Source organism: Rutilus rutilus (genome assembly GCF_951802725.1).
Source record: "Rutilus rutilus genome assembly, chromosome: 14".
Classification (NCBI taxonomy): domain Eukaryota; kingdom Metazoa; phylum Chordata; class Actinopteri; order Cypriniformes; family Leuciscidae; genus Rutilus; species Rutilus rutilus.
The window spans coordinates 6,927,634-6,951,632 of NC_140219.1; the positions used below are offsets into that span (position 1 = coordinate 6,927,634).

Here is a 23,999-nt window from a genome sequence, read left to right on the forward strand (position 1 = left end):
GGGTTTTCCAGCTGAACTGGGAGGGAAAGTGATAAGATGTAACTTTCATTGTCATCGCCACAGCTGTTCCCTTGTACACCATATATTGTGCGTGTATGTGTTTGGTTGTGAAATACGTGCAGTTGTGAATTTGTGCCAATACTGTGACTAATACATAGCAGGATCAGTGGAGTGTTAAAGAGATGTCTGTATATGAGTGAAATTTAAAGTCATTCCAGGTCACATTTCACTCCAAAAAGAAAAAAATATTGAACAAATCAAGAACATTAAGATTTTTTGCATTATTATATTAATTTTATGTAATTTATTGTTCCTGAAAATGTCCGAACCATTATTCATCTGGACGTGTGTGCGTGTGTGTGTACTTGTACAATTATCTTTGTGAGGACCAGTTTGAGTTTTAGGCCATTGGAGTGAGAACAAAGAGAGTTAAGTGAGGACATTTCAACCGGTCCTAGAGAGGAGCTAGAGATTGCATTGTCAATGAATGTCCTCACAAAGATATATGTACAAGAATGTTTCTCTGTGTTTAAAATAAATATTGTATTTAATGTTTTGGTTTTCACATTACAGTAATAATAATAATTTTGGAATGAAAAATATCTATATATTTTCAGAAAGCTTCAATTCATTTTGAAGGGAAATATGACCCGGACATGTGTGTATCTCTTGATATAATATAGCCTATAGACTATATCACTATGTCAAGAGTACACTTTGTGATTGTAGGCTATCAAATTTAGATTACTACACCCATCTAGCAGTATGTGGTCATTTGTGGTATGTGTGATAGTCCGTTTTCGATTTCGCCCTATGCGCAATTGGTGACTGCTCTTCTCTTTTCTTCCTCATAGCCATCCGTGGCTTTTCTCCTCAGCACAAGATCAACAGTTTCGAGGAGGCGAAGGGTCTGGACCGCATAAACGAGCGCATGCCCCCTCGCCGAGACGTGGTCAACAGCGTGGGACTGTCGATGGGCAAGATGAACATGGCCGAATCCAACGGCACGGACGACAACAGCAATATCCAGTGATTCATCTACTCCTCCGGTCCCTCGCTCGCCCCTGCTCCTTCTCCCATAATGCAATTCTCCCCTCTCCCCTCGTTTTCACTGCTACAGTCTATGTAGCAGATGGACTATGTGATATATTTAAACAGAACTCCCTGCTTGACGTTCAACGGCCTCAACAACAAACACGAGACGAACGGAACGGCCGCGCGAAGGAGATCATGCATGAGAGTTGCATGATGGGATATGTAGTTTTATGGATATGGGGCTATGTAATGGAAATGTGAACACAGAGAGGAGGGCATTTCCTGTTCTTTTGTCCGAAGAGATGTTTATTTATGCGTGTTTGCACTTCTGCGTGCGTGTCTGTGTGTGTGGGAGACATGTGATATATAATTATATGATGATAAGTAGGTTTTCACAAACGCTTACCGTTTTTTTTTCTTTTCTTTTTTTTTTCTCTGGCCTGCCTTGGAACGTTAAACACCAAGCCAACGCTCTATTTATTCGAAAGCGGAGGAGTGTACGTTTGCGTTCGAACGTGCGCGAGGAGCTTATAACCATTTCCTTTTTACACTTCTCTCGCAGTTCTATGTTTTACTACTCTAGTAATCTCTATATCTACTACAGAATAACTAATATTACAGAAAATAACTTCACACAGGTTATCACGATTAATCCGCAAATAAGAGAGGTTTGGAGTCGCCCCTAACGCTGTTCAGCTGTGTGCTCGTTGCTGCGTTGTGTAAATCCGCCGTTGTCACGTCGTGCTGTGGTTGCTATGGCAGTTTTCCCCGTGTCCCTCGGACTGAGTCTGGCGCTTCCCGCCTCTTCTCGTGCTCTGAGCAGAGCGGCGGGATTGGGAAGCAAGCATTCTGTCAACTGCATCACAGACTATAGGCTGGCTGTGTGTATATGTGTGTGTGAGAAACAGGGAGGTGATTTGACCTGAGGGATTGTGTCGGGCCATTCTGGGTGGTTTCAAACAGGTCCTTGTCCTGTATAGGTGCACTAGGCTGAACGGATTTCCAGCTACGCATAATTCATGGGAGTTTATTTTGTATATAAATGGCGTATATTTTTAAGGAACGTTTTGTTATTGCTTATTTTCATGTTATTTTATTTTGTATTCAAGCTATTTATTTATTTATTGTTTGTTCGTTTTTTTTTTTTTTTTTCGTTTACATTGCTGTACAGTTAATTAAGCTCCACTGAGGTGTTAAATCTTTTGCGTTACTTTATGGATGTACAGAAGTTATCCAGTAGTGTGAAGGAACATATAATTCTGTGAAAAGACATCCAGGCTGCCAAAGCATGACTGCATGGTTATTTCAAATGTAAATCGAATATAGACACACCTTAACGTGTCTCACATTTTTAAGGAGAAGTATATTCTGATCATTATTCTAATCTTAACAATATTCTGGTTATTTATGATTATGATTATTATTAATTATTATTATTAAGAGTTCTGCTGGTTTATTCCACTTTGCCTCATCCTTGATTTGGTTGCTCATTGTGCTTTATGTTATGGATAATGAAAATGTTCATGAGTTATTTGTGATTCTATATCTTGTATTTTTCTCTGGAGCTTCATTCTGAGCATCATGATTTCCTGACCTACAGTACGGACAGTGTGAGCATGCCCTATGGGACAAATCTCTTTTTTTACTCTTGAATAAAATATGCATGAACCTTTGGGATTTTTCTGATTTATTCAACTCGCATTGCCAGTGTGTCACGGGCCTTAGGCTACTTTAGGGCTACAAGCTTCGACTTGACTTTTTATTATGCCCGTGGGGAAATTTTTGTTGCTTGAGTTTCAACATGCGTGAACCAACAATGTACATTAAGATAAAAACACGAATACACACATTATTAAAAAAATCATCACTGAGACCCGCTCAGTAAACTCTACAAAAAAAAAAAAAAAAAAACCACACACTACCTTTCATTTAAGAATTGTACTGCCTGTGGAAGGAGGGATACTACTGGCATCCTAAATCTGACCTGGGGCCCGTTCTTCGTATACGTTGCTTAAAACATCCGAGATCAAATGAGACATCCAAGATGATAACATCGTGCTAATCATGATCCGGCTAATTGGGTTCTTCGAACACACCTGTTGTTTATGATTAGTATCGCTGGATTGAGTTATCTGAGATAATTGCGCGTTCATGCGCTGGTTTAAAAGGAGATATGTAGGCCTATCGATAGTAGAAACATTGATCAGCAACGGATCTACCATACGGGCAATCTGGGCAGGGGCCCTTGCGCAGAGAGGGGCCCTCCGTGATGTTGTTGCCATGTACGTTGCTAAAATAGTAGCCTATACACAAGGCTTGGCCTCGATCTTGATAATTATCCAATCAGAATAAAAAAAGTATATATTACATTATATGATCTCTTAATTCATGCAAATGCTTTTAAACAATTCATGTGCGACAAGACAAAAGTGTAACTCTGACGCACACACACAGAAAGACGCGTGCGCACAAACAGCACGCCAGAATATAGTAATCTTTCGTGCTTGAACTTACAATAACACACAATTATGCCAAAATGTCCGTTTTGTCGAGTATCTTCATAACATAAGAGCTGTCTTATGATGAACGTGAAGAGTTGTGAGAGAATGAGGCGCGTGTGAGATCCGCGTCTCCGTCAGGGTCTTAAAGAGACAGCAGCCAATAAAGCTTTCGGTCAGTAAAGTTAATCAAAGAACAAAAAGAACAGAGAAAATGACTCAGTGCTGTTGACTAAAGGGGTTTTTTTTTTTTTTTTTTTTTTGCTATAATAAGGATTAGTCTATATTTAATTGATAATTTATGCAGTGCAGTTTGATAACTTTATTCAATTTCGGTATATGTCCTAGGTCTACCTGTTAGACAGGCACAGGTAAATATGACATTTATTTTTAACTCTTGTATTATTGAGACAAATAACAATATTTAATTTTTTTAAAATATTATTTTCATTTGAAAACACAATTCATTTAGTTGTTGTTTCTAGTTTGAGTTGAGAAATAGGCTACAAATTTCAGCATTGTCACTAATCTGTGTGTGCATTTTACTTGAGAAATAAGCAAGTTAACTCATGAAACCATTTGTTTACTATATCGCAGTCGCATATCGCAATATTGACCTCAATAATCACAATATGACATTTTCCCCAAATCGTGCAGCCCTACTTTTCAGAAAAAATTATTTTGTATCATTGTCTTGTGAACTAGTCATTCAGCTTTTGATCAATAGTGATTGGCATGTTAAATCCCACACCTGGTGAGCCACCTGTGTGTGTGTGTTCCTTTGGAGGGTGTGGTTGTCAGGCAGGGGAGGAGGGCCCATGAGCTTCAGTGCCTAGGGGCCCCTGGAGGTACTAATCCAGCCTTCAACGCTGCTGTTCAGCGTGGCCAAAGAGCGCGCACAGTTTTTCTCCTCAGCAGAGCAAGAACTAATAGTCGAAGTTTATTCGGAATTTTAATGTTTAATCAAAACGCCAGGAAACACCTCAAAGTCTGCAAAAGCCAGGAGAGAGGGCTGGCAAAAAGTAGCAGACAATTTAAATCAGTTAGAAGTGGCCATGTTAGATGTTGCCTATATTTTTGTATTTTAATAATTGCATAATTACTTTGTTCATTGTAATGTCAGAGTCACCACACTAGAACATGGGAACAAATAAAAGTGAAGTACAAAAATATTCTACATAATGGTAATTTTTAGTTATATTATAGTCTCTTTTATAAAAGGCACTGTTAAATAAATGGTTGTCTGATTATAAAAGCAACCAAGAAAAAGGCTGAGAAAAAAAGAAAAGATCTTAGTAGCCTACACTGCTGCATTAAATTAAGGCTGTATAGTCATTTCAACTGTTAAATCTTGAGTAATGATGAATTGCTTTGACTTGTGAAAGTGAAAACTGATAAACTTATGTTAATGTAAAAATATTTTGCCATGAGTTATTGATCACATCGATCACGCACGGGGTGCGACGTACGAAGAACGGGCCCCTGATGGTAATCTCTCAAATTTATTAAACAGAGGATGCCTATTGTCTGATATGATTTTCATAGCTTTACTAAGGCATCTGGTTTGAGAAATTTGTTTTAGACCTAGAGGGACACCAAGTTTACTTGCAATACTCAAAACTTTTCTTAGCCAACTCTTTTGTTCCACTGTGACATTTCCAAACCAACAGGTGATGCAAAAGGTCAAAACACTTTCAATCAAATAATTATAAAACACTCTTAGGATTAAGACGCTTACACTGAATGACACCATCTTCCTAAGGAAGTATAGTCTTTGATGTCCTTTTTTGTTCACTTCAGTCCATTTATCCCACCTCAGTTTGTGATCAAAGACAACCCTGAGGTATTTCTCATTAACACACTGAATCACACTCACTAAAGACTCCTTCCTAAAACCACACATCTCCTATGTTTTTGAAATATTTAACTTAAGGTTTGACATGTCACCAAGAAATGAATTCATTTAAAACCGACTGTCCTGTCCTCGTCCCCCTGAAGGAGACTAACTAATGCAGTGTAATCTGCAAATGTGATTAAATATCTCCCTGGATGGGCACTTATACAGTTGTTTGTGTACAATATAAACAATAGAGGACACTGCCTTGTGGGGATCCAACATTAGTCATTTGTTTCTCTGACAGTGAACCACCCACACACTTATTGCACTGTTTCTTAAAAAGTCCTGCAGCCACAGAATTGGTCCTCCTTCTAGGTTAAACTCTGTGGCTAGTCTTTCAACCAACACAGAGGGCAAGATATTATTAAAAGCTGAGGAAAAGTCAGCAAATAGGATTTTCACGTGATTTTTTTGAAACCTTCAAAATGCGAGCAAACAATATGCAACAATGTTAAGATTGCGCAATCCACTCCCTTGTTTGACAGATAAGCAAATTGAAAAGGATCCAATAAATGTTGAGTTTTTGACACTAGGCCTAAACATACTTTTTAATAAGCCTTTCAAAGCTTATAAATCAGCATGGGCATCAGCATCTCCGCCATGTTCTGCCTTAAAAAAAAGAAAAAAGAAATTTGCAGCATCATGGGTTTACTTTCAAGTTTTTTAGTCATGTATACAAATGTCAGTGACAGTTTGTACATTGAAATGCTAAGAATGAGGCTCAGGCATTCTACAGCAGTGCAACGTAATACAATACAATTTAAAGAGACAGCTTTGTGTATTAAATAATGAGTGGTATGTGTACAGTATGCCTTAAAGTGCAGATGTTATTTGTAAACAGTACAAAACAAGAAAAAAACACGAACAAATTAAGCAGATATTACGAGTCAAAAATTTGGAAATATTACTATTTTTAATGTCTCTTATGCTCATCAAGAATACATTTATTTGATCAAAAATACAGAAAAAAACAGTAATGTTGTGAAATATTATTACAATTGTAAATAACGGTTTTCTATTTTAATACTTTAAAACATCATTTATTTCTGTGATGCAAAGCTGAATTTTCATCAGCCATTACTCAAGTCATCAGTGTCATGCAGTCTCAATGCATAAGATACTACTTTCAAAAACATAAATAAAAGTAATGTTTCCAAACTTTTGACCGGTACTGTATATATATGTGTGTATTATTACAAAAAAAATATAAGCCTATGTATGTGTGTTTGCTATATTAAATAATAATAGTACGTGTATGTTTTTAAGTGCAAATGTTCTTTGTAAACAGTGGAAAATGATCATATGTATTTGATACCTAATGTTTGTGTGCAAAGTATGCAGTGCAAAAACCTGGAGTAAATAGTAGAAAAATTACTGTACATGAACAGACAGTTCAAGGAAGAAGATTAGAGTTCTGATGGCCTGCAGGTTCTTCAATCTGCTGGTTCTAGATTGAAAGTTCCCGTACCGCCTGCCAGATGGCAGTTTGTTAAACAGAATGTGTGACTGGGGTCAGCTATGATTTTGTAATCATTTTGCAATTTCGCAAATTGATTTTGCAATCCTCAGACCACGTGTGGAAGATGTCCTGTAAAGTTAGGAGTTTGTTGCATAATGAGTTCAGCCATACCAGACAATCAAGCACCCGGTACTTTCTGATATCAAGAAATGTGCCTCAGTACAGTAGTTGTCAAACGTCTATATTGATCAATGAGGTGCTTGAGGAGCTTGTGATGTGTTACAGCAGGTAAACTTCTTAATTGTATCTTCCCTCTCTCCAGTGGAAGATATTGCTGAAAGCAGGAGGTATAGACTATAATATTCACATGCAGGTCCATAAACACAGATGGTTCATATGTCTCTAAAACTGTTGTAGCATCACATACGATATCAACAGATGGTAATTTAGAATGATATTTGATGGACAACATGTTTCTTGTACAAACACAAACAAATGCTAATTAGTACAAATAAAGCCAAACAAAGAATGCAAAATGATGAGCAAATTAAAAGTCCCCTGCCCTTCACGGACTCTCGACCTGACCTGCGCTGTCTCAGATGAGTCAGCTCTGACGAAACAGCCTTGAGTTCCATAAACTATACAAACATAACACAAACACATAATAATTCTCTTTTTATGAAAATGAAAAGCCTCTGTGAAGTGTAATACTTTTTCACTTGCCACATCCAAAAGCAATCATGAACATGAAGCCATGCAGCCACAGTGTCACAATGATGAGTCTCAAGATCAAAGTGCAAGTGCGAATAACAGTTTATTAGAGACAGCAAAAGACAGAGAGGGCAGCACTCAGGAAAGTCAGAAAAGATCCATAAGGCTGACGAAAACTCTAGACAGATGAACCAACACAGAGTGGAACTCAGACAAGGATGCTGGTTGACGAAACTCTAGACTGTGGTATTCCTTGTCGACTGGAAAAGAGTCAGAAAAACAAAGCGAGCTGGCAAAGAGAACAAGACGTGAATAATGAACCGACAACACACAAGTAAGGCAGCTGACTAGCTAACGTTACAACTGTTAATTCTGATTAGACTGATCAGCTGTGGTTTCTAGGCAACGAACACGCACCCACAGAAGCAGACACACACCCACACACCCACATAGGTTACCCACAAACACACCAGACACGGATCCATTAACCGTGACACACAGCAGAACCGTTGCAACATGCAAAACACAGTAGGCTAGTTATTCCTTGTTTCGTTTTCCAACGAATCGACTGAATGAACGATTGTGGAGCCCACTATACGTATAGGCCTACATGTATGTAGGCTATGTACTTATAGAGCACATACTAGGTATGTTCTATATTGTATACTATATAGCCTACTACTCAAATTTTATTCAGAGAGCAACATAGATTTGTAGAGATTTGTGCCATAAGCACATATGGAACCTATAGAAAACTCCAAGGTTGATTGGAGAAGGGCATTATTCATTTACTAAATGTGAAACTGAATGTTGTCAGAAAAAGAAATTAGGTGTGGCAGTGACAGTAAAAGACAGTACCAACCAATAGAGAGAGAGAGAGAGAGAGAGAGAGAGAGAGAGAGAGAGAGAGCAGAAGAAAGAGAACACAAACAACTCCGGTCACCATCAAAGCTAATTCAAGGTAAGCTTGAACAAGTATTATAATGTCTTATAATCAACCTTCTTATAATTTTGAATGTACGACTATAGTATTGAAGGGGGAAGTATCAAAGCAAGCAGCATAATAGGTAAAAGATGGCATAAGCATAGCCTACTTAACGTAACATATCTGATCTGATCCAGTGACATCCATACATTATATGGCTTAAGAGTCTAAATATGTTTGAGGACCATTGTACATGTTTAAATTCCCCAGTATAGTTTTACTTTTAATATTGTATTCAAATGTCTCCATTTATATGCTAACTGACCTCTCTGGTGGTATGACAACAAAACATTTTAAAAAGGGGAATAGAGAACCTCACTGCTTAGCTGTATTCCAAGTACTACATGCTGCTTTGCTGTTTTGGTTTCACTTGCATTTCTTCCTTTTCTTGGAAATATTTATGGATGCATGCAAGCACGCAATAACCTTAGCATAATTGGTACTATAAAAAGTGATGAAGCTGTCGTGTTGCTGTAATGTTTCATGACAAATGATTCTTTGTATGAGTCACATTAATTTCTGTGGTTACATTTGGAAATAGAAAAAAAAAAAAAAAAAAAAATCAGCAGGTGCTGTGAATATCAACCACTTGTGGTTTTGTCTTCCGTGTGTGGCTTACTCTTTCTGTTGGTCGCTCTACGCGAAATGCAAAGAGCTTCACTAACTAGTACCTGTATCCAGATGAAGCTTTAGAGACGTTAGTGGTGGAATAAGGAGTGGCATTCATTATCGTAAAACCTGCGATTCCAGTAAATCCACATGTTTTATCGTGCACAGCTGTAGGCTACAAAACGCATGAGAAAAAAATAGTCCAAAACAGGAACCAATGCAGAACTGAAAATAAGTGATTTCATACTGATATTCATATTATTTCATATTGATATTCATGTAACAACACAATACATATAGAAGACTGGAGTTTTCAACTGGAGTCTAATAGCATACATAATGTCAAACAGTAGGCTACATACACATATCCATGGCCGTATCCGAGGCTCCGGTGCAGGTTGTTGCTGTCGGCCCTCTTAAAAAAAATCCTGTTCCTTTGGCTCGGATGAAATTGCATTCCTGGGCCACCTCGGTCTATATCGCGGGGCCAAAATAATGAACATTTCCACCACATCTAGTGGAAATTATGTATTCATTTTAAAAAGCATTCTGTGGTGAATGTACGTCCGGTTTTGCAGAGTTAGACTTGTTCCTGGGTCAACATATTTGGTTGACCCTGGAACAACATTCCTGTCTGAAAATTAAATCCTAAACCTAACCCTACCCATAAATGATCCCTAAAACCAGAGGCAAATGATTTGTGAATCAGACTGATGTAGAAGCACCTAACCCCTAGCCTGGTAATACCAAACTCTGCTACTTCGCTTTGCTTCGTAGACAGAGTCTGGCATGGCATAATTGAAAAGCGTTTTCTTTCTTGTGGGGAGGCGCTTGTCTGAAGTTTTAAATCATTGGTTCCCGTTAGCCAATCACATAACGTTTGGTTATGGCGTGTGTTATGCGCATGCTCAGCCGCATCTAACTTCCATCTAACTGTAAACACATGTAGTATGATGCGAAAACAAAACCATCGAGCGAAATCCTGGAGTGAACATGGCTGTGAACGACTTTTGCAGATTATGTTAAGTAAATCTACGCATCCACGGTACAATCAGTGTCTACGTCATGGCTCTCAGCCTGCCCATGTTCGTTGATTGGCCGGCTGTTTTCAGGCCGGAGGAAAACGGAAAGCTATTACGCTGTCTCAGACTGAGTACAGAAGCGAAATGAAATTGAGCGGAAGTAAGAAGTCTGAAGTAGTCAGGCTATCTAACCCTGGTTGTAAGCCTGAACTTGACATGGGGCCCCTATCATACACCCGGCGCAATGCAGCGCCAGGTGCGACGCAAGTGTTTTTTTGCTAGGTTCAGTCCGAAGCAGTTATCATTTTCACATCCTGCGCCATGTTGTTTAAATAGCAAATGCGCCCATTTGTGCGCCCATGGTTGAGCTGGGGCATCATTTATAAAACTTTGCGTAGGATTTGCGTCAGAAGTGGCGTACGGATGAAACATAGGACGTGCGTACGCACAGAAATATTCGGATTTATAAAACCGTGCGCACGCACATCCTACGCAGTTTTCCCTTAATAAATCACAATCAATTCTAAATGTATCGCAGCTTTTGCGGTTTCACGTCACGCCCATAGTTGCCCATAAATAGTCCGTGAAACGCCCACAAGTTAATATTCATCGATTGCGAAATCATGGCAAACACAGAGAGGAAAACCAAGAAACTTAACTTTCATTACGTCATTACGCATTGTGATGGCATCATGGCATTTTATTACCATCCATTTGATTGCATCTGACAAGCTACAGATGTGTTATGAGGATGAACTGCATAACATGCCAATATTATTGCAGAACATATTTCACTTTTCTTTTTGCAAATATGTGTTCATTTGCATTTCTGTTGTAATCTTCGTTTGATTTTGTTTGTTTTACGCTGCAGATCGATCAAACGGGTGTTCGTGAAGGCTGTTAATTGTAAAACTTGCTTTATGAAGTCTTCATGTTATTTATGAGAGGCAGTATTGCCATTTCTTTTACACAACGGTCTACAGTTTCACACACTTTCACAAACTTTCAGGTTTCTTCCATCTGTCGACGGTGTCGCCATTTCTCATTTCACCCGTTTTTGTTTCCGTCAGAGTTTGCGTGAAGAACCGCACATTTTCCCGTCAAGTTTGCTTTTTATAAATACCAATTATTGCGTAGAGAGTGGCGTACGCCTTCTTCTTGTGCGTACACAACGTTTATAAATGAGGCCCCTGGTCTGAAACCGAGGTGTGTTCAGGCGCATTGTTGACGCGTTGCTATTTTGAGGCAACTGAAATAGACTGCACCACTGACCAACAAAAACCTGGTCTAGTCAATGGCGCAATTATTTTGTTATTTTTTGTTATTTAAAGAGTGTGTTAGTAATGTGTGCCTATAGGCGGGTCCACAACGCACATACACTTTGTCCTGTAGATAGTCTGCTCGCACACACGAGCAGATCCTTTTCCTCAATAGAGAAGCGTCCAGTTTTTCCAGCTTGCAAATTTCACTATGTAAATAGCGAATCCGCAATGGTGCGAGCACAACTGGCTTTTAAAGAGAATGGGAGATGAGACTCTGATTGGTTTATTGCATGTTACACCCAAAACACACCCATTACTCATTAAAAGAATATGGGCAACCCTTTTATACCATGCACTGTGTGTGCCGACCATTTTCCCATTGTTAAACTAGCAAAAGTGGATTCGGACACGCCCTAAGTGCACTTGCGCCGTGCGCAGATCGTTAAAATAGGGCCCATAAACAGTAAACTTGTCCCTCAAATCAGATTGGAATGTTTGGATTGGAATGTTTGGTTCTGCGAGGTGAATTCACACTGATGAAATGACATTTTAAACGAAGTTTGGAAAAAAATGGCCTACTCCTTTGTCCTGCTAAGGCTAATTTCATTTTATGGAGGAGCACGTTCAGATAACTAACCTAATAAACACTGGAGGAGCACATTCAATTAATCAACTCAATTAATGAGATAAGAGACCCCATGACAGTTTTCCAGCATTCCTCCACCACCCCATCTCCTCACTTCTTAATATTCATATTCCAACTTGGGATGCGGGGAATACTCTGGGTTTGGGCCAAATTCCAAGCTCATAGCCCTCCCCAGGACAGCACTGCAAATACGCATAACCTTTACACTATTTAATTATAAGTGAAGTTCTAAATATTAAAACAAAACAAAATTGCAGCTTGTTAAAAATAACAAACTATAAAAATATATAAATTCATAATTGTCTCATATTTATCTCAAGATATGCGCTGACACTGTTATCTCTTTGGCAGACAAGTGCACTAACTTTAGGGGCAAAATTACTGGGTGTTATGGACATTATGTCACAACAGTGGGAAAGCCATATATATGTCTAAACTGTGAATGTGATGTGTTCAGATGTTTGGTGTGATTGGAGAGGACGGTCTCGTGCCCAGAGCGCGCAGCAGGCTGCCGGTGGTGTGTGATGCTGGACTGGGGCTTCTTACACTGGTGTTTGTGTGGCTGCTGGACGCTGACAGGTTCATGGAGAGAGCAGGAATGATCGCTTTTTGCCTCACAGTGGCAGCGTTTATTCACAGTATGTGTTTGTTTGCAGAGGAGTGGCTCGTCCATTCAAGGCAAAGGTTTGAAACCAATGGAATAAGATTCAGTCTGGTATGAAAGTGTTTTGGTTTGTATTGTTTCAGGAAAATGTGCTCTTTTCCAGGTATCACGGCAGAGTAAATGAGATCTTCCAGGCCTGCTTTAAAGGACGTGTCATTCTGGGAACGTGTGCAGTATTCCTGATGCTAATGTTAGGTGGCGTTTCATTCTCTCACGAACAGTGGAGCATCATGGCCATCATGTGTGCCGTTTACCTGCTGCTCAACAGCCTGGGGGTGCTGGTAAGATTTATCCCATGCCAGGAGAACAATATCAATGTCCAAATCAAAAATATTTCTGAGAATTGTGGTAGATTTTTCCCCTACGCACATGACTTAGTTTACCTCGTCTCCTATCTTCTGATCGATGTTCAATAATATTTATTGGTAATATTTACTGCGCAGCACTAACCAGACAGACTCCAGACAATGCCTCTGAATATGCTATAATCATCTCAGACCAATTTCAGAGAGAATCTGACCAACAAAAAGAATACTGTTTTTATAGGAGCATGGCAAAGGTTGCATGAGTCATTTTTGTCCAATATGATTGGTTCTTCATTATGTATAATTCAGCAAACCCTTCTGTTACTAGGTCAAATCAAATCCTGATTTCTTGATTACTTCACTTTGTTGCTCAAAGTCATGCGTTTATATATTTAGACATCTTGAGCTTCATTTCCTCATGATTCAGACACACTCTGACTTCTGCCAAAGATTTTGGGAACATTTAGGTTTCAAAAGCACATTTTATTCCTGAAAGAAAAATAAATGTTAGTTATGATTAATAAAAAAAATTCCATGCACAGTATCCATTAGTTATCTGGTCTTTATTATGACCGCCGCTAGTGTAGCTAGCGAAAGCGGTCATATAGGGATTGTCAAAGGTTTTTTTTTTTTTTTTGTCAATCTACTGAATTTTCCGTCAACGATAACAGGGACACCGAAACACCGGGGAACATGAAATTTGGTGAGCATGTAGCCCCACTAGACTTTTACGGAAAAATTTCGTTTGGTCCCCGGGGGCCACTCCCCCCCCCCGCGCTGGGCCCCCCCAAACCGAAAAAATGCAGTTTTTCCTAAATAACTACCTGAACCGTGGCACCGAGGATGAAGAAATTTTTATGGTATGTTGGTCTTAAGGGCCCACATCAACCTAGCCCATAATCACTCATTTGTGATTTGCGCCCCTCGCCCCTATCTTCAGTTGAGATGTTCAGAACTGCACCATATTTCATGTGTATGATTAACTTGACATCCTCTGGGGGTATGCTAAGTTTCGTAGAATTTCATCCATGGGGGGGTATAAAATAAATTAATTTATGTGCACATTTAGTGACTGTACACTCATCGGCCTGTAGATGGTGCTGTTGAGCGAAGGGTTGCTGGTTTAGGATGAAACTGTCACACACACACATGCAGGAATACAAACAAACGCAAGCATGCACACACACTGACATCCACACGCACAGACACACACCCATACACACACATACAAATCCACATGCACAGACACACACACACAAACACACATGCGCACACACAAACACACACACAGACAGACATGCACATACTACTACTTTTTTTAGGTATATACATAAACACGCAATACAGCCAAATTGCTCCACGTCATTTATTTTTGTGGAAAGCCAGTGCAGGCCTGAGCGGCGGTCATATTTTGTACCGCCATGCGGTACATCTAGTTAAGGTTATCAAACATTAGCACAATTTTTTTAATTTATACATCATTCATGGAATGTTTTTCTGAAACATAGTTGGACATTCATCTAATGTTCTTTAGATGTTACTCAGCCTAATACTTTTTTCAGACGGTTCAGAGAACATAAAAAAATAGCTAATGTTTTCATAAAACATTCAAGAAAATATTCACTTAAAGTCCCACTGTGGTGAAAAATCAAGCTTTTACTATTATTTAAGACAAACCATGTGCAAAGTCATTAGTCAGCACCATTGCGGAGTATTGTTTTCTTAAAACTACAGTGAACCAAAGACAGTGTCAAAAATGTGGTTTGAAATCACTAGTGTTTCTGACGTCACAAACTACCTTGTAACCAATCAGGTCAACGTGATCGTCAACGAGTGGATCTCTGAGCTGGTGTGAGTGAGTGGAGGCGGGGCCAATTTGTGTATTCATAGAACCGCGTATACTAAATAATTCCCACCAAAGGAATTTGCAAAAAAAGGGGGCGAGGCTTGCTTGAGTTGCATTAGAAGCCTAGAGTGTTGAAACTATAGTCTGTAAAAAAAAGAATGGACGACGCCCCACGCATTCACCGTGAGACACACGCATTTCAAACTGTTCAACCAGCATTACTCAGCACGCACACACGCTGAGGAATAGTCTAGATGGGATGTACCCAAAAAGTGAAAGTGTAACCTACGGTTGACGTCATGAACACTATGTCCATATTTTTTACAGTCAATGGTTGATAAGGGGCGTGATATTTCAAATTTTCCGAAACACGCTGGAAGTGGTTGACCAATCACACCAATCACAGCACACTGATCCAGCCAACCAATCAGAGCTCATTGCTCTTTTCAAGGAGGGGCTCCATAGAGACAGGAACTAAATAATTGAATCAATAATTGTATTGTATTTAAACTCAGGAATTAGCTCACTCGTTTTCATTCACTCCTTCAAGTGAACTGTATTAGTGGACTAACGTAGGGAATAGTGATTAAGGGTTTATTGGGCGATTTCAGATTCAGCCAGGGCGTTCAGAAACAGTGCGCACTGATATAGAGAATAACTCCCTTTGGAGTGACTTAATTTGTGCTTTGTAACTTTGCAGACCTTTTTCATGCTCAAACAGCAACATTACATAAAGAAAGTTGAAAATATATATAAAAAGCATAGTCGGACCCTATATAATGTTTTCTCTAACATTCACAAAAAAAAAAAAGTCATTTAAATGTTTTTATAACTTAATGAGAATGTTAGCAAAACGCTCTTAGAACTTATTTTTGTTAGCTATGATATCCAATATATTTGTTCAACTGATTCAGTTACTTTGATGCCAACGGAATAGTACGAAATGTGGCAAAGCCGATTATTATTATTATTTTTTTTTATTAGTTTATTTGTCATGGACAATGCAGCGCACATTATTACATACATAATTATCATAGGCAAGCCATAACAAAATGTGTAAATGTGTTGCATAAAAGGTTTCTAGCCAATAGGCTAATTTGCAACCCCAGTCCCTGGTCGGGCCTTTTTAAAAACATATACCAAATATATAATTTGTAAAAAACGACATCGTGTAAATTACACAATCATGCGACAAATGCATTATAAACACTAACATTAACATTTTACACAATCCCGACCACATTACACAAAACACCACATCACATCCAGCACAGACAATACACTACAACAAAAATGACTCAATGTCCACATATTTGATTTTCTTTCAGCCAGTGTTTCACCTTTCTATTAAATGTTTTCAGGTCGGTTTCTGTTTTTATTTCCGTTGGTAAATCATTCCAAAAATGGGTCCCTATCACTGAAAAACTTGACTGGCCAAAAGTAGTTTTGCGCCCCTCTGCTATGCAGTTGCCACCCGCTGCTCTCCTAGTGGCCACTCTCCTTGTGTTTATTTTTGTCACAAAAGGACAGAGTACAGCTGGAGCTAGATTATTTGTGCATTTAAAAATCAGCTTAAGAAAAGAGAACTTAATAAAACTGTCAAAATTTAAAAGCTTGTATTTCTGTACAATCAAACAGTGATGCCACATAATTGGTTTCTGATCCAATATTTTCAGTGCTTGTTTGTATAATGAAATAATGGGTTTGACTGTTGTCTGGGAGGCTTGTCCCCATACAGTAACACAATAAGATAAATGAGAGAGTATCATAGCATGAAAAAACAGCAAAGCTGCTTTGACAGGTATATGATGCCTAATCATTTTAAAACAGTTTAGGTTTGTCCGGACAGTCTTACAGAGTTTGTTAATGTGTTTATTGAATTTGAGTTGGGAATCCAAAATAATACCTAAAAAATTTAATTCCTCAACTTCCTCTATGGCTTCTTGATCTATTTTAATAGTACATTTAGCTTTTTCTCTAATTGAGAAGCACATAGATACCGTCATTTTGACGTTAAGCGTCAAATGATTTTCTTTAAGCCACTGGGATATACCCTCCATTTCCTTGGTCAGGGTCTCTGCTACTATAGTTGGTGTCCTAGCTAATGCATAAATTACTGTATCGTCAGCATACATTTGGCAGTTGGCTGACTGACAGCATGTAGGTAAGTCGTTTATATATAAACTAAAGAGCAGAGGCCCCAAAATGGAGCCCTGTGGAATACCCATTGTGGATTGTAATGATGTTGAGAGTTCGGTGTTTATTTTAACACGTTGCTCTCTGTGCTCTAGATATGATGCAAACCAAAAAGTTCAGAGATGTTGAAGTTGGTAAGTTTATTCAAGAGTATGTTGTGGTTCACGGTGTCAAAGGCCTTTTTTAGGTCTATAAACACAGCTCCCACAACATTACCCTTGTTCAACCTACTCTTAATGTTCTCGGTAAGGTAGCAATTAGTCATTTCTGTAGAATACCCTGCTCTGAATCCAAACTGTTTAGAATTGATAAGTTTGTTACCTTCAAGATATTCTACTAGCTGTTCTATGATAACTTTCTCTAAAATTTTGGATAGAGCCGGCAGTATTGAGATTGGCCTATATACTTGCTTGATTCTTTGCGCCAGCCTTGAAAATTGGTGTGATGATGGCTTGTTTCCAACTTTGTGGGAATTTGCCCACTGTGATGGAAAGGTTTACAAGGTGGGTTACAGGTTTAATCAAGGCAGAGCAGTGAGTTGTAATAAAGGCAGTGTCCAACCCAAATACATCCTTTGCCTTAGATTTATTTAATTTATTAATGATTTTATGTACTTTTTCCTGACTAACCTCTTTAATTTGGAAAAGATCTGATTGGTCAGACTTTGTGGTCTGTGATAGGGTTGCTGGTTCAAAAGTCTCAGCAAGCTCCTCCACAGACTGAATAAAGAAATTATTAAATTAATTTGCAATAGCTGAATTGTTAGTGCTAATAACTCTATTCACTTCCAACTCAGCTATTGTTTTTGTTTTTTACAGTTTTCAAGTGGCCATCTTTTTTCTTTGTCCTTTAACACCAGAAGTTGACATTTTGTTTATTTTATTTTTTTATGGTTTGGCTGTTTTTCATGTTTTGTTTCTTAATTTGTTTTAGATTGTATTTTATGTTTTGTATGAGTTATGAATTGTTGTGTTCTGTTTTTGTATATTCTTCTGTACAGCACTTTGGTCTACTTCGGTCGTTTTAAAGTGCTTTATAAATAAAGTTTGATTGATTGATAAGTTTCTTCAAAAATATCAGATAATCACATTCAGATATCAGAGACAAATAGCATACTAGCATTCTACACGCACTGCCATTTCTGTCATATAAAGACATATAAAGCCATCACCAGATTTCACAAGTATACGGGCCTGACTCAATACCCACACTTTGCACTTGACGCTTACATGACATCTTTTTCTGTATTTGGCCAAAGAGTTCAAGTGGGCGTGAAGACTGTCATAAAGTGTTTTTATAACCTTTAGTTAGCCAACGGGATGCACACTTAGCCTATCAAAGTGTTGTATAAATTCATTTTAGTAATTTTTTGTCATTCTTAAGGTTCTGTCTCCATGCACAAGCATCTCACTCAATTTCAATGATAATTTATTGCCATTACAACAACTATGTGTTAGTACTGCAGCTTTACTATGGACGATTAAAAGTAGTGCAAGTCAAATAAAATAATAATAACAAATAATTTGAAGAAATAATAACAGATCTCTCTGTTTGATTTTCAGTTCTCTTATATTTCTGTGTTTGCAGGGCCCTACTCCAGTGGAGATCTCAGAAATCTGTGAAGTGAAGAAGATGAATGTGGCTCATGGTTTGGCCTGGTCTTTCTATATCGGCTACCTCAAATTGATCCTTCCAGGTACATTTATTTGCAGTCCACATGTGAGCCACTGCTTGTTGACGCCTCTAGAGGGCAGTAATGATGCAAATATATTCTATTTGAAAGAACGTTTGTTCACAACTTTGAGAGAACCTTGCCAGAACGTTATCCAAAGTTCCAGTTAGCTGGGAATCTCAAAAAAGGACAAAAACAACAATAACATTTCTCCATATGACTCTTGCTCAATATTCCACGTCTAATGAAGCCATTCGAGTTTTGACTAACTAACAGACCTCATTTTACTTTGAAAATCTTTCAATTTGCCATAGCTCTCAAATATTATTTGCAAGTCCACATATTCAAACATGTGTGTTGTGTTTGATCATAACAAGGCAAGTTTAGTATGTGCATACATCATGATATTAGTGAATATGATTGAATTGGGGAGTTTGTGGTTGTGGAGCATGGCAGCCCCTGATCTCTTAAAGGAGTCATAACCTGCAATTTTCACTTTTCCACGAGAATCAATGTATGTTATGATCGACTAACGATTATACACTGGCCGGGAAGCCGATATTTAAAAGTGAAGCGTTTGTTTACCTCAGGGTAAATAAACCAACGCGCGTGCACGCGCACTCAAATACGAGATTTTGATTTCAGCTCCCTCTTGACGTCATGAGGTAGTAGGATATACCATATATGGACACCGCAGCAGGAAGCCCGCACTTCCCCTCTCCCCCTCATATTCAGTTCAGTCGAGAAAGATGGAGAAACCGAGTGCACACCGGACTTGCTCTGTGGTTGATTGCCATAAAAAACATGTAAATGTGTTTTATCTCCCAAAATCGGACGAAACTATCAGGGACCAGTGGATGAAATTCATTTTTAATGACGCTGTCCCAACAACCCTTTCAACTGGCGTATCGTTATGTGTGTGCGCTAAACATTTTACACCTGAATCATTTACTAAAAATGCTTGTATGCAAACGAATGACTAGATGATTTTGATATATCTGTCAAATTACAAAAACACTGCTAGGAGTAGACAAGAGTGAGATTGTGACATTGACACTTTGATGCATAATGTCCACTACAGTGTCAGGAGTCAGGATGGTATTTTAGCAAATGAGCCACTTCACTGGACATTAGTGAATCATCTAATACACTGTGACTCACTGAAAAGTACATAAATATAGTTTAAAATATGATACATTGTTATTATGAAGTTTGCCCTCAGTTATAACAGACAAGAAAATGATACAGCTATATTTTCATAGAATTGTATATTATATAACTATGACAACATATCTTTGTATTGATTTTTTATAGAATAGATAACGATACATAGATAAATAAAACAAACAGTCAAGTAATAATAAACATAAAGAAAAACTATTGAAGAAAAATATTGAATGTCTAAATAACGTGAAACAAGGCAAAAACAGCACATGATAGTAAACGTCTCATCTCAATAACCACTGTAAGCTGATAAAATAAGTAAACTACATCTCCGTTAATGTAATCGACATTAAATAAAAGGTAAACCTATGTGGGAGAAAATAGCAACAAACGTTTTAGCTCGTTACCGATGTTAATGTATGTCTCAGTCAAAATGATTGTCTTTACCATTCAGAGACATCTTGATGTAGACGTCCAAACAAACAACTCTACATCTTCCCTTTCCAGCTCTGGTTCAGAGTCCGGCTCAAACATGTAGGGTTGAATCCCGTAGGTCGCGGCCGGGTCGGGTTCATTCTTGCGCCATGATGTCAGTTTGTAATGATGCTGAAGTTACCTGCGTGTCAACCCCCCTCCTTCCTTCAACCAATCAACGCGCCCCTCATTTGCATTATTAAAATGAGCGTCCACGACAGCCAAAACATCGCATTGATCTCGCGAGACAATAATGCCTTCAGAAATAAGGGTAAAAGTAGGTCTGTGTTTATTTTTTTTCCACTTTTCTTTTTTAGAAGGGCCTGAAAGACTATAATACAGCAGTAGGTATCCAATGTAATACTAGGTTATGACTCCTTTAATGCTTTCATTTGGAAATGTGCAGTGTGAATATTCTTCATAATTTTTTTTGCTGTGTTTTGCATGGCAGAAAAATGGTCATACAAGCTTGTAATGACTTGAGAATGCCTAAACGACGACCCTGAGCTCCAACCTGTAAAACCACTTACTTGATCATTTGAGAGATTCTGCGCCCTTTTCATTTCCCTTTTATGTTCTTTCACTTGCAGATTTACAAAACAAAATCAGCCAATATTCCTCCACGGGGGCGAGACTGAGCTCTCCACGTCTACATATCCTTCTCCCACTCAACGCCGTGGTCCCAAGTAAACCCGAAGAGGAGGACACTAATGTGGTCTTCCACGAGAACCTTCCAGAACTGGAGTTGGACATAGCAGGTGTGCGGAAACGTAGCTACAAGAACAGCGTCTACAAGATCACCCAGAACAATAAGGTCGGATAATGCTAATTACTGATCATTTTAGTTCTTTGATACTGGAAGTAGTCCTGCACTTTTTCAGAAAAAGCTAAAATATGATGATATGAAGAGCTAGCATAAGATGGTGTTTTACTTTGATTGAGAGAAGAGCTATGTTGCATGCTAATGCATATGCTTCTTGTCTGTAATTCTCTGTTGTTGAGAAAGTAAATACTTTTAAGCATGTGGTATGGCAGTATGCCAGTATTAAAGGTGCAATTAGCAATTTTTGAGAAATGCTGTTGAAAGTGGATCCGACCAAGCAGCACAACACACTTGTAGCCAATCAGCAGTAGGGGGCGTGTCCACTCATGATGGGGGAGGAGAGAGAGTGAGCCAATAAGCAGTAGGGGGTGTGTCCACTCATGATGGGGAGGAGAGAGAGTGAGCCAATCAGCAGTAGGGGGCGTGTCCACTCATGATGGGGGAGGAGAGAGAGTGAGCCAATAAGCAGTAGGGGGCGTGTCCACTCATGATGGGGGAGGAGAGAGAGTGAGCCAATAAGCAGTCGGGGGCGTGTCCACTCATGATGGAGGAGGAGAGAGTGAGCCAATCAGCAGTAGGGGTACTGGAATACTTTCTTGTTTAATAGGTTATTTCAAATTTGTCTAGAGATAAAGTATGTTTACAAGCTGCTTAATTCATAACATTTAATTAAAATAGAAAACGAAATAAAACTTAATTAATTAAAACTAAATCCATACAATGATGATGGGAACCTCTAAAAGGTATGAAACGCCTGGCAGAACCCTTTAGGGTTCTATATAGAACCTTCTTTTCTAATAGTGTAGTATACATGCACACATTAAGATACTTTGAAAATCTACCATAAATAGTATACCATTCAGGTATTACTGTAACACGTTTTCAGTGAACTGCACTTATAGATAATATGATAGATAATATGCAAATTGGCATGTAGGGCAACAGAACCTTTAGCTGTCAAAACAGCATCTCCTTGTGGTTAAAAGCTGTACTGGCACTGAACATAAATGCAAGGTCCTACCTTCTCTCTGTGTTTCTATTCCTAGACTTATAGCTGTGTTCTGGAATATGCCACACCGCTGCGGACGCTGTATCTGATGTCCCAGGAGAGCAGCGCAGGGTTTGGAGAGAGAGAACGAAAACAGCAGGTCTTGCTGTTCTACAGAACCCTCAGCCAAATTCTGGAAAATTCTCTAGAGTGCCGGAACCGTTACCGGCTCATCCTGCTCAACGGTGAGCAATTCCATTCAGATCAATAAAACGAGCAAGGCCTTTAATGCCCCGGTTTCGCAGACAACACTTAAGCCTAGTCTCAGACTAAAATTGATGTTTGAGCTGTTTTAACTGAAAGCAACTTGCACTGATATGTTTTAAAATAGGTCACTGCCATTGTTTTGTCTCAAGATCCACACCAGTAATAATTTTTCTAAGACATGTTTAAATGCCCTAATTGAACCAAAGCCTAATCTAAGCCCTGTCCGTGAAACCAGGCCTAAGAGTCTTGTCTTGGAAATGTTTAAAATACAATCTTTTAGAGTTTTAAAAGCTTATTTGGATGTTATTCTTGCAGCATTCTCCTATAGTTCAGCCCAGTGTCCGTAATACTGATTTGATACATCTGTTTTTCAGATGAGCACACAGGTGACCCTCATCACCTCTCCAGAGAGATCATCCAGCACCTGAAACAGCAGGACGGAGAGATTCACATGGACCCCATCCAGGAGCCAGCAAATGAAGTCTATCCAGTTCCAGAAGAGGGTCAGATTAGGAGTTTTAAGGGTGCGTTGTCTGCCACTTTCCCTGAAGACCAAATGACGAGCGAACCCACCCTCATGTTCAGCCTACCTCAATCATTAAGATCGGAACCAGTGGAAACCACTGATTATTAGCAGTAGTTATTAACAGGAGATGCGTGCTCTGCGTGATTTCTTGGTTGCTTGTGTTCAGTAATTATTTAGACTTTAATGTAATAGTAATAAAGAATTTTTTTAATCAGCTGTTATTTATAAGTTTCTCTCTTTCCTTTCTTGCAATTCTCATGGACACTTTCAGTGAGAAATTTCTGCCAACACAGAACACACCCAATAGTGCTCATGCCACTTTTACAGGTCAAGTATTGCTAATAGATTGCTCTAGAATCACACACCTGAGACCAGTGTTATTTTAGGATCATTGATATAGTTTTTGGTAATATTTTCTGAATTAGATTTTATTTTTCGATTTTCTGTTTTCATTTTAATTTTAGTTAAAGTTTTAGTAAGTTAAGTGAGTTTTAGGGTTTAAAAATAAATATATATATATATATATATATATACAGTATATATATATATATAAATATATATAAAATAACAATATATTGGAAATGTTTTTTTAGTTTTGGTTTTAGTTTTAGTTAATCCTCTGGTGCTGTTCGATAATTATTGGCCGAAAATGTTTATGTTCGTTTTTTTTAGAATTGGAATGTTACAAAACTTGGCAAAGTAAAACATTTTCACACACAATTCATTGGAAATCGATAGCAGTCTGAGTGTAATAAAAATGAATCAGTTTGTCAATCCACCAGTGAAATTACATCAGCTCAGCTGTTGAAACCTTTGTTGAACCCTGATGGACTAGTTTGCTCAGCGGAGTTGCTCAGCTTCATTCACTTTAGTGGAAGGGCTTTATAGAGTGTCATTTCAAAATGTTAAAATTAGCTCTAAAAAGATTTGACAAGAAATTTAAATAAACG

General features: G+C 38.5%; 2 protein-coding genes across 2 annotated transcripts in view; both read left to right on the plus strand.

The window, feature by feature from the left end:
- Positions 1-2,708, plus strand: part of ppp3cb (protein phosphatase 3, catalytic subunit, beta isozyme) — a 47,994-nt gene extending 45,286 nt beyond the window's left edge. Inside the window, exon 15 of the mRNA XM_084429568.1 lies at positions 855-2,708. Within this exon, the coding sequence (XP_084285694.1) occupies positions 855-1,033 (179 nt within the window). The 3' untranslated portion in view covers positions 1,034-2,708. The remainder of the gene's footprint in view (positions 1-854) is intronic.
- Positions 2,709-8,312: 5,604 nt separating this feature from the next.
- Positions 8,313-23,265, plus strand: sting1 (stimulator of interferon response cGAMP interactor 1). The gene is made up of 7 exons (XM_084430691.1): positions 8,313-8,561; positions 12,582-12,808; positions 12,892-13,069; positions 18,723-18,831; positions 21,036-21,259; positions 22,315-22,501; positions 22,898-23,265. Exons 2-7 carry the CDS (start codon positions 12,582-12,584, stop codon positions 23,155-23,157), a joined length of 1,185 nt encoding a protein of 394 aa, XP_084286817.1. The 5' UTR covers positions 8,313-8,561; the 3' UTR covers positions 23,158-23,265.
- The last annotated feature ends 734 nt before the right edge of the window (positions 23,266-23,999 follow it).